The following is a 12,292-nucleotide window of genomic DNA, read 5'->3' as shown; positions in this document are numbered from 1 at the left end:
TTAAAAAATAAATTATCATCCGGCGAAATTCTACAAGCAAAACTTTTTTAGAAATAAATCGTCACCAGAGGGATAAGACCAAATCTACATTTAACAGCGCATTTATCAAGTGGATATAAAGGACTGAAATTCCCTAACTGGAAAGGATGCAAGTTTAAGACGTCTGTAAGACCGCCAGTTCCAATTCTTTACTTTTTAATGTTTTAATTGGATTTTTTTGTGTGTTTTTAAAGGAATGTTTTAGCCAGATGACCTAGTAGCCTACAAAGAAAGGTCCGGTCGTCGATGGTGTTCTGGAACACATGATCAGAAGAAATGGTGGTTTCAAAAAGAAATTTTGAGCAGACTGTGTCTTTTTTGATTAAAAAATAAATTATCATCCGGCGAAATTCTACAAGCAAAACTTTTTTAGAAATAAATCGTCACCAGAGGGATAAGACCAAATCTACATTTAACAGCGCATTTATCAAGTGGATATAAAGGACTGAAATTCCCTAACTGGAAAGGATGCAAGTTTAAGACGTCTGTAAGACCGCCAGTTCCAATTCTTTACTTTTTAATGTTTTAATTGGGTTTTTTTGTGTGTTTTTAAAGGAATGTTTTAGCCAGATGACCTAGTAGCCTACAAAGAAAGGTCCGGTCGTCGATGGTGTTCTGGAACACATAATCAGAAGAAATGGTGGTTTCTAAAAGAAGACACAGTCTGCTCTCTTCTTTTTTTATTAAATAATAATAATAATAATACATTATTTATAAAATGATTATAACAAGTTTTGTTTTTTTTATTATGTCTAGAATAATTTTTTGTATTTGTATATTTACAGTTGCCATAATTTAGGACCATGGGGTATTTGGGATGGCATATTTGAATTTTGGGTAAAAGGATCTGTGCAAGGAGAAAAACTTCTTTCAGAGGAAGTAAGTACAGATTTTTCATTTTATGATAGTTCTAAATTATATAAATGCAGAGTAATTTTTATTCAGTGATATTTAAAGCTAGTTTTGATCATCTAATGTATGTATGTATATTAAATAATCAAAACTAGCTTGAAATGCTTCTGATTTTAAAATAAATTTGGTACTTTTAATATTATAACTAATAGTATTAAATTTACTTCAAAACCAGAAACATTTCAAGGTAGTTTTGATCATCTAGTCTTCTCACCTTTACATACTTTTTAACTTGAAGAATTATTAGATTGTCCATGTACAAGATGCAGAGTTTATTATTGGTAATAACATGAACTTTCAATTTTGTAGCTTTTTTAACTTAATGAAATTTTATATCGTTATTAACTTAACTTTCAAAACTGTCTAATGAGTTGATACATTTTTGTGATTTTGAATGCTTTTCTGTCAAACTAACAATCTTTTAATAACAAATTGATTTGAATTTATTTAAAAACAAATTAAAATATAGTTATTATTATTATTTTTTAATGTATTACTTTAGCTTTAATTTAAGTGTGTTTTTCATGTTGGAACGANGAAAGTTATAAAATCCTAATATCTTATTTGTTTATTTTTTATTCAAAATTATATGAAATGCTATTTTTTTATTAAAGAATATTAATAAATTTTTCTTCAGTTAACAAAATCAATAATTTTTTAAGAATTAAACATGCAGTCCAAAATAGTAAGTTAATACTGTATTTTTGCAGATTGCCCAGCATGCTGCATATAACTGGGGGGACCAGCATTCTGGAAACTCTGGGGTTATTATCATGCCAGTTAAACTGCAACTAAAAAATATAATTAATTAGCTATAACAAAACTAGTTGTTAATTAAATATTTAAGAAAACATTATTCAGAGTACAATAAAATAATAGCATTGTAATTTGACTGAGTTAAAATCAGGAAGAGTTTTCATTTACAAGACAATAAAACAATTAACAAGTTATTGACAGTAGTATAGCAGTAGTTAATCAGTGTGGACTACACTGACAATCTACTCTGACCTTAAAAATAACACCTTCCTCTCAAATTTCACACAAAGTGGATGTTAATTGGTGTAAGTTGAGATAATTCACAGTGAATATTTGAAATTTGATAAGTTTGCATTTTTGAATCAAATTACAATAAAATAAACAAAAAAGCACTTTTGGCATTCCATGAGTATTTTATGTCATTAGAAAGAAGACAACATGAAGAAATTAAACATATAATTGTAGTTTTTAATGTAATGCTGACAGTTTCAAAGTTTTAGAATAAAAATTTGTTTGTTCTTTTAATGTGCCCTCTAAAGAGGGATGTATAACCTCACCTAAACTGGCATGCTGGTATTCCTCCTGGGATAAACTGGCATGTTGGTTTTCACCATATGGAAGTATCTGATTTCATGGTCTCCCCAAATAGACCAACATGCTGGACAATCTGCGAAAATTTGGTATTTTATTGATCTTGATTGATATTACGAATACAGTAATACCTCGACTTACGCAAACCTGGAGTTACATGATTTTCAAATCTCGTCGATTCATTTTTTTATTTGAGCACCACACAACTCTTGATTACTCACTCTTCCCACACTATTGTTCAGCTTACATGTTCGGACATGTTGCGTGGAATTGACATATAGCTACAATTTATTTTGTGTTTGTTATATCTACGGAGACTTGAGAGACTCTACTATGTCATCCAAATGAAGTAGAACTGATTCTTCTGCATCAAACAGGAAAAGAAAAACTTTATCTTTGGAATGTAAAGTTAACATTATTAAAAACTTTGATACAAAACTGAAAATTTGTGAATTGGCAAAGAAATTTGACATACCAGAATCGACGGTCAGAACAATTATAAAAGGTAAAGAAAAAATTCTCAAAGTTGTGAAAAATGCTCAATCTTTAAATTCAAGCATCATTCGTGAACATCGCGGTATTATCGCTGAGATGGAAATAATGTTAAAATTATGGTGTGATAATCAAGTAAATGTGAAAAATTGTATAATAATATAATTTGTTATACATATGTATTATCTAAGATNTTTTTATTCAGGTAATTACATGCCTATATGAAATTATTATTTGGCTTAAAAATTAGGATTACATATATTACACAATTTTTTTTATGTTGTTTTTTTAAAGGCTTTTGTAACAATATGTGATCTACTTATTGTGTTCTGTAAACAACTGGCAGACAATGCAGCTCTGATACCTCTTGTTTATGAACCAGATCGATCTTTACAGAATCAACTTGGCGCTTTTATTCAGGACAAAGTTTTTGTTGAAGATGATGATGGTATGTAAGTTTAGAATTAGTCTTTTTATTTTATTATTAAATTTTATAACCTTATTAATTTTTTTAAAGATGAACAAGATGAACATATGAAAATTGAAGAGCTTCACAAAAGACGAAATTTTTTGGCATCATTCTGTAAACTTGTTGTATATAATATAATAAGTATTAAGCAGGCTTCAGATGTTTTTAAACATTATGTTAAGGTAAATATGATTATCACTATTATTTGATTACAGTAGTACCTCAGGATACGAACACTCCAGGATATGACATGAAATTCAAACATATTTTTGCTCTACAGTACAAACAAAAACTCACCATATGACATTACATTAGTTTGCAGTGCCACCACCATGATCACGTATTCCTTCTGTTAATTGGTCTCAGTCCGCGTGTTTGCTTCGTCATGAAAGGATCTCACTCAATAAAGGAAATCTTGAGGTATTATCAGAAAGTGACTGATTTTATTGAAAAGAAACATCCTGAAAAGGTTCTCACTTGGCTGTATTGCTGCTCAGTTTAATGACATTTGCCTAAGTTATTTTAGAAACATTTTAAAAAGTAGGCAAAGCCAAACAAACCTCTTTGAATAGATATTTTACCAAACGATCTCTATCCAGTGAAAGTACTGGTGGAAGTGAAGGAAAGAAAGCAAAAGGCAGTGAATAAAAATTAAAAAATAATATATAAAACAGAAAAGATAAAAGTAACTTATTGTTACATTATGTTATGTAAGTTAACTTTTAGTAACATTTCCCTTTTCCCTCTCCTCTGCCACCAGTTTACACCTCCACTGTTGTCTATCCTCAGAGGTAAAGGGCAAATAAAACTACATTTTTTTAATCAATTATTATTCTATTATGGTTATTTATACATTTACAACTACAAAATGCATTTTTCAGTGTTTTCCTTGCTAAAGTTATTATTATTATTTTTTAATGTACAGTAATACCTCTACTTACGCTATCCCAACTTATGCGAACCTAGAGTTACGTGATATTCAAATCTTGTCGATTCGTCTTTTGTTTCAGCGCCACGCAACTCTTTATTACTCACTCCCCCCACACTTTTGTTCAGCTTACATGTTCGGACGTGTCACGCGGAATCGACACATAACTACAATTTATTTTGTGTTATTTATTTCTGTGTTTGTTATATCTGTGGAGACTTGAGAGACTCTATGTGGTGATTTCTTGTAATCGTGAACAAATCAAAAGATGAGATAAGATTAACAAGAACATTTATTAGCTTACATACACCCGACTTGGATTTTACACAAATTGCGAAATTATACCCCGACTTACGCGGTTATCGCTCAGTCCCACCTATCACGTAAGTTTGGGGTATTACTGTACTACTTAGCTTTAATTTAAGTGTGTTTTTCATGTTGGAACGGATTATTTGGTTTTACATGTAATCATATGGAGAAAAATGATTCACCTTATGACATTTTCATGATACGATCTCAGTTTCGGAACGGATTAATCTTGTATCCTGAGGTACTACTGTATATGATTTAAACAAATTTGCATTTTGAAGCAATAATTCCCTAGAAACATAAAAAGTTCCACATTTTGAATAAGTTAGAAATTAAAACAAATTTCAATATTAACATCAGATTTATCATCATATTAGGTAGTCAAAATCCTATTAAAATTGCTTGAACTTTAAATTTTGAATATTGGAACTTTCAGATATAGCTAATGCTGAAAAATAAAATGACAAAATATAGTATACAGATCAGATTTTACAGTGTGCATAATTCTAAATTATGAATGTAACTAACACATATCCAGTAGATGGCTTGCTTTGAAATATTTGAATGCTGTAACCAAAGATAGACCTGCCTACTATTTGGGAGATGTAAATTTATATTTTGATCAGAGCTGACTGTATAAATTAATATAGAAACTTCTGTCTTTCAGAAATTTCTATATTAAATGATTAAATCATATTATTCTAGTAGTTACATTTAGAGATAATAATTATAAGATGACACTGTAATATCAAATTTATTTATGAATTAATTTTAATTATAATTGAATTAGTAAAACATCCAGCAGTTTTTATTGCAGTTTAATTATAAATTATCATTACAATATAACAATTATCCAAGTTTATAAAGATTTTCTTATGAAATATATAAGGCCAGTAGTAACTTCTACTTTCAATCAGAAAAACAGTAAAAAAAATGTAATTTAATTTACTGTCAGAAATTTGAGTTATACTTTAATATTAATGGAACTTTATTGCGTAAAATAATTACAATATCAGTTATAAAAAAAATGCTTTATTTTGAAATAATTGTTGTAAAAATAATTGATAAATACTAAGTCTTAGCATTTTATTCCACCTAAAGGATGTAAAACATTTAAGTTCCATCCAAATTATAACCTTTTTTTTGTCCTGAATGGTCTTTAATGAAAGCAAAATGTTTTTTTTTTCACTGACAGCTGTATTTACCACAAACTAATTAAGTCATTTATAAATCAATTTAGCAATACAATCAAACTGAATTTATACAACCCTTCAAATTTTCTGGAGTATAGTACTCCATGAAACTCCATGGATTGCCATAGAGTCTTTATCCTTTAATTGAAAATATGGAATGTACTTATTGATATACTCTACTAATATAAAATTACAATGGAACTATAATTCCATCTGCAACAGGAGCTGAGATAATTTTACCTTCCCATTCTGGGGATAAAAATTTACTGATGCACCATTGCATAGTTCATGCTCAATAATGTATGAAAGCAAGTGTCATTTACATAAATATGACAGTTCTTTAAGCTTTTAGCTTGCATTCTTTTTGATTGCTTTTTAGGAGACACTTTGTATACTGGGCACCACTTATTCATTCAAAAGTTTTATGATAAAAAAAAAAAAGATTAAAATCACAACAAAGTATTTTATACAGGGTATACCTAAATGATGTCTCCAGTTTTCAAAAAAGTGTTACCTACAGTGTATTGAACATAGGTCAGATATGGAGACACACTCAAAGTTTCTCACATATCCTATGAGCCCCTCTTGTTACCTTACAGACATTATCTCAGCAGTGCAGTTAATTGTTGGTGATATGGACCTGCAGATCTTCCAGATTTGTCTGCAGTGGTGGCACAAACAGAGAATCCTTTACATATATCTCCACAAGTATGAAGTTGGGGGATTGTAGAGGCCAGGATAAGAGTTGTTGATTGCTGTTTTCCAAATGACCAATTCATTTCTTTGGTAATCATGTGTTAAGAAATTTCATGCACCTGATTGAGAGATGCTTATCTTATATCATCCCATGTCTTTATTACATCTTTTGGGATTTGACTACAAGAACTTCTAATCAGGACATTCATTTAGGTACACCCTGTATACAGAGTGGATTTTTGATCTGATGATTGATGGAACAGTTTAAAATTTTTTTTTTACATATTTGAGAATTTCTTTTATTGTGACTACCTTCAGCAAAGAATCTTATACTGGCTAAGTTATAAAAAATTTACAAAAAAGTCATATCTCAAAAAATAACAATAAAAACAAAATTATTGCAAATAATTTAACTATCTTACTTTAAATAAATTCCATTTTGTTAACAAATTTTCCATTTTATGAAAAATAATAAAATATTTAGTCCTCANGGAAATAATGTTAAAATTATGGTGTGATAATCAAGTAAATGTGAAAAATTGTATAATAATATAATTTGTTATACATATGTATTATCTAAGATTTTATTAAACATTTTTTTCTAAATTATTGGTTTCTTTAGTCTCTCTGGCTTCAATTAAAAATTATTTGTATGTATTTATATGCGAAATTATACCCCGACTTACGTGAATTCGACTTTCGCGGTTATTGCTCGGTTCCACCTATTGCGTAAGTTCAGGGTATTACTGTATACATTTTGGGTTGATCATTCCATATACATTTACTTTTAAAATATAAATCGCTCTCACAAATAGACTATATTTCTTGTATGTTTTTATTAATTCCTTTTTGTTATTTTCAAAACTTCATGTTAATATTTTAAGTTAAAAAGAAAATTATAATACAGTACACTCTTAATAATCCAGTCTCTTAGTTATCCAGCATATTTTCCATTATAGTCTAACATGTTTGTCTCTTATTTGTGTTTTTGTTTTTTAAATACATATAGTAAACTTATAACTTTACTTCTTCATTAAACTTAATGTTAAAATTACTATAACACACTACACAATAACAAAAACAGTCATTAAATTTCATCTGACATTTTATAAATTAATAAAAAGATGTAGAACACACAATTTTATTCTTATTGTATTATCTGACTTTTTAATTTAAAAGAAAACAATTCTGCTTAAGAAATGATCAAAATATTAGAGAAAACTCTTGTACATTCAACAATACAAATGTGTTCATATAAAAAAATTAAAGAATTATTGTAATTTATTATAACAATTAAATTTTACTAATTAAAATTTTTGTGTAAATATTGTTACTGTAAAATTAAAGCCAAATGATGCTGGATTAGATTAGGCTATATTATTGCTATTGTTAATAATTAAAATTCTAAGTAATTTGGCCTAGAGGTAGATGTTAGTTACCATTTCTTATTAAATTTAGGCTGCATTCACACTGCTGATGAGAACGACCACAGATCCTAAATGATAACAATAGTTTCTTGTTTTTCATTGTTTTCATTCATTGCCAAAGTGTTTACATTGTTATTAGATTTTGTCTTAGAGCATGTGCAATGTACATTAGGCTTAGTGTTATTCTGTGACTTTCTACATTTTTAGACTGGACTCGTTTCTGTTTTAAAATTGGATATGCAGAGCAAAATATTAATTCTTCTACTTCAACAGGAATTTATTACTTTTGTTATGGAAAATATCAAAATGTTGATAATCATAGCCCTTCATACTGAGAGAAAACAAGGTGATTTCTATGCTTTGGTCCAGGAATTACAATTGAAAGATACAAAAAGAATTTCAAAAACTCCTTTGATATGTCTCCAAATATTTTAGATCATTTATTAAGCTTCACAGGGCCTCTTTCTTCAACATTGAGAGATTAGTGGTTCCTCCAAGTTGGAGGAACCACTAATCTCTCAAAGAAAGTTCAAAGAATTGTGGGAAGTTGACATTGATTGGCCAATTCCATTATGACAATGACAAATGTTGAATCTTGGCTAACTTTGGAATGACGAATGACTAAGATGAAAGACCAATAATAACTGGTATGAATGTTTTACAAACAAAGATGAACAATAAAAACATTAGTTTTTTTTTTTTGTTGTTGTCAACAGTGTGAATGCAGCCTTAATAACTGGCAGTGCAACTGCATGGTAAGCAGGAGTTTGCAGGTTTAAAACCTGCTCTGCACCAATTCTTTTCTTCCAGAACCTTCTAAATTAATTATAATCATTAAATTTAATAAGGGATGGTGTTTAATGCCAACCTGTAGGCCAAATTACTTAGCATTTTAATTATTAATACTAGCAGTAATACGGCCGAATTAATCCAGCAATCATTTTGCTTTAATATAACTATTGGGTTTATAGATGTTCATAAATTACTTTGATAATGTTCTTATTGAAATTTATAAAAATTTATCCAGTTATCTTGATATTTGTTAAACAGAAGATAAATTTAATCATTACTAATAGATATATTTTGCTTATATATTAAAACTCAAACAATAAATATGAAATTTTAATATTGAATATAATGAATTTTCAGATATGATTCTGAAATATACTGACTTTGATCAATTTTGGAAATATAAGAGATATTTCTAGCAAAAATAATTAAATAAAACATAATAATAATTTTAGATAAAGACAAGTATTAAAAATAAAAACATGTCACTAATTACTGACTGCATTATATAGAGAGATGACAAGTTTATGTATTTATTAATGATAAGTTTAGTTTAATCTTTGGTGTTAACTTAAATAAAAAATTTTGTTGGTTATTAACATAATTGATAAAATGTAAAAGATTTATTAACATTTTTTCATAATCATATTAATGAGTTTGATTTTACATTTAACATCTTGCATTATTAATTTTAGGGAGAAGAAGTTGATGAAGATGAAGTTTATGCAGTTACATCAGCAATGAAGAAAGTTTCAATATTTTATAGGTATTTAACTAAAATTCTAAATAATTTATTATAGTATAGATAAGAATATAATTTATTCTTATTTGTACATACTTATATCTTTGAATAATGTTTGAATTCCTGCAACTATATGATCTATTTTTAATTCTGTTAATCAAATCAATCATTATAAATAATTAATTATACTTATGTTAGCATATATATTATAGTTGTATGTAAATTAGTTATATATTGTCCAGTACAAGGTTCTTGATAGTATGTGCACATGCATGCATTGAACTTTACAATTCAGAATCATGCATGAAAATTTTGGTCGTGCACCTCCACTAATTTTGTCTTATTTCTTGTCTTCCCTCTGAGGCATTGATTTTCAAACCTTGTTTATAATAATAGCAGGCATATGGAGTAATATTAAATTCTTTTTATGTTGTAATGTTGATTGTATTCATTTTCATTACAGCTAAATATTTTAAAATATATTTAATAATCAGTATATATTAATAAAACAAAGAATTATTTCAAATTAATCATGCTGATTGGCTATGCATGAGACAGATATTTAGGATAAAAAATTTGTAGAATATAAAAATTTTTTAATTAAAAATTTACTGTAAGAAAATAAGAAAGCAAATTTTAAAAGACAAAATAGAATCTCACATTGTTATGGAATCAGATGCACTACCAATATCATCTGAACTAAGACTCATTTTCATCTCAAACAACTATAAACATGAAAGTAATTATGAAAATATTTAATAACTATTAATACTATAAGAATATACAGATTGTGACAACCTTTTAAATCAAAATGTCTGTAAGTACTTGAAATTTTTGATTAAATTTTTGCAGTGAGAGAAAAATAATGGTGACATTTATGGTTTGTTGGAATGTGATGACAGATTTGTATTGTATATGATTGGCAGAATATAGATCACATATCATAAATTCAGATTAGTTGTGTATGATGTTTTTTTTTTATACTTATTCCTTTATTCAGTATATAAAACAGGATGTTTCTTATATTTCCAAAATTTATCAAAGTCAGTACCTTTTCAGAATCATATCTGAAAATTCATTATATTCAATATTAAAATTTCATATTATTGTTTGAGTTTTAATGTAAAAGCAAAATATATCTATTAGTAATGATTAATTGTCATAAAATCATAAATGTCTAACTGAGACAGCCTGTATATACAATTAAACATTTCAGAACTTCTAAGAGGGGGTAGGGTGCATCCCAATGACTCAGAATTACATAGCAATGCAGGGTTGGAAATGCTTTCCTGAAGTGGTGATGTACACAGAAACAGCTAACCTCTGGTGCAGGCTTGCAAAGAAATTATGGCTGGGAATATGCCTCATTGGATAACATTTCGCATACAAGCACTGTGTGGCTGGTCCACTACAATCTGCAGCCCTGTACACCAAATGCATATCAGCTAAATCTGCATCCTTGTGCGAAATGACGATTCCCTATAAGAACACTCAGAACTTTCGCACTAATGCCAGCTACTGCTTCATGAAAGCATTTCCGACCCTGCATTGCTATATGAATCTGAGTTGTCGAGATGCACCCTACCCCTCTTAGAAGTTCTGAAACGTTTAACTGAGATACCCTGTATCAATACATTATACTTTGAAATCAGAAAGATGCTGTGAAGAATACTGATTTGGACTTGGCTCACATCCCTCTAACAAGGAATAAAGTTTTAATAATATCATTAAAAATAAAACTTTTAAGTGGAATTATCAATGGTTGAGCAGAAAGACTGGAAGTATAACAAAACTTTACTTTCCTAGTATTGAATGCAGATTATCATCACCATTTAGAAATTTACCTTACACTATTGCTCAACTACTTACTGGTAATTACAACTACTTACATGGTAATTTTAGTCACTACCTGGCAATGTATAACTGTGCAGATACTGCCTTTTGCTTTTGTGTTACTGATAATCTTATATGGTTGAACGTATGATTTATTACAATCCTATACATTAAGCAAGACAGATTTATTTTGAAATTAGAAATCCTCAGTTTTTTGTATCAGGTGGTCATGTCCATTCAGTAAACTCTCAGAAGCCACTGTTTGAACTATTTTACCATTATGAAAATGCAATATGGAAGAAGAAACTTTTTGTAATTTCTAAGTCTTTCTTCCTGGGGACCCAACACCTACCAGTCTTGTCACTTTGGGTGGTGGATGAACAAATCCTGTTATTTGCCTTTTTTGTATTTTAGTATATTATGCTTTTTGGAGTGGAGCACTTAATAATAATAATAATAATAATAATAATTTTGTAGATTTTCGCCGGATGATAATTTATTTTTTAATAAAAAAAGAAGACACAGTCTGCTCAAAATTTTCTTTTAGAAACCACCATTTCTTCTGATTATGTGTTCCAGAACACCATCGACGACCGGACCTTTCTTTGTAGGCTACTAGGTCATCTGGCTAAAACATTCCTTTAAAAACACACAAAAAAACCCAATTAAAACATTAAAAAGTAAAGAATTGGAACTGGCGGTCTTACAGACGTCTTAAACTTGCATCCTTTCCAGTTAGGGAATTTCAGTCCTTTATATCCACTTGATAAATGCGCTGTTAAATGTAGATTTGGTCTTATCCCTCTGGTGACGATTTATTTCTAAAAAAGTTTTGCTTGTAGAATTTCGCCGGATGATAATTTATTTTTTAATCAAAAAAGACACAGTCTGCTCAAAATTTCTTTTTGAAACCACCATTTCTTCTGATCATGTGTTCCAGAACACCATCGACGACCGGACCTTTCTTTGTAGGCTACTAGGTCATCTGGCTAAAACATTCCTTTAAAAACACACAAAAAAATCCAATTAAAACATTAAAAAGTAAAGAATTGGAACTGGCGGTCTTACAGACGTCTTAAACTTGCATCCTTTCCAGTTAGGGAATTTCAGTCCTTT

At 28.9% G+C, this 12,292-nt stretch overlaps 1 protein-coding gene across 1 annotated transcript in view; it reads left to right on the top strand.

Moving 5' to 3' along the window:
• LOC111625078 (cohesin subunit SA-1-like) overlaps window positions 1-12,292 on the top strand; it is a 119,497-nt gene that overhangs the window by 80,606 nt on the left and 26,599 nt on the right. The window contains exons 13-15 of the mRNA XM_023368108.1: window positions 817-918; window positions 3,037-3,238; window positions 3,308-3,441. Coding sequence (XP_023223876.1) covers window positions 817-918; window positions 3,037-3,238; window positions 3,308-3,441 — 438 coding nt within the window. The remainder of the gene's footprint in view (window positions 1-816; window positions 919-3,036; window positions 3,239-3,307; window positions 3,442-12,292) is intronic.

The sequence above is a fragment of the Centruroides sculpturatus genome, unplaced genomic scaffold, assembly GCF_000671375.1.
Source record: "Centruroides sculpturatus isolate CEXI.00-Female unplaced genomic scaffold, Cexi_2.0 scaffold295, whole genome shotgun sequence".
Lineage (NCBI taxonomy): Eukaryota > Metazoa > Arthropoda > Arachnida > Scorpiones > Buthidae > Centruroides > Centruroides sculpturatus.
This window is presented reverse-complemented; position numbering and strand designations above follow the sequence as displayed.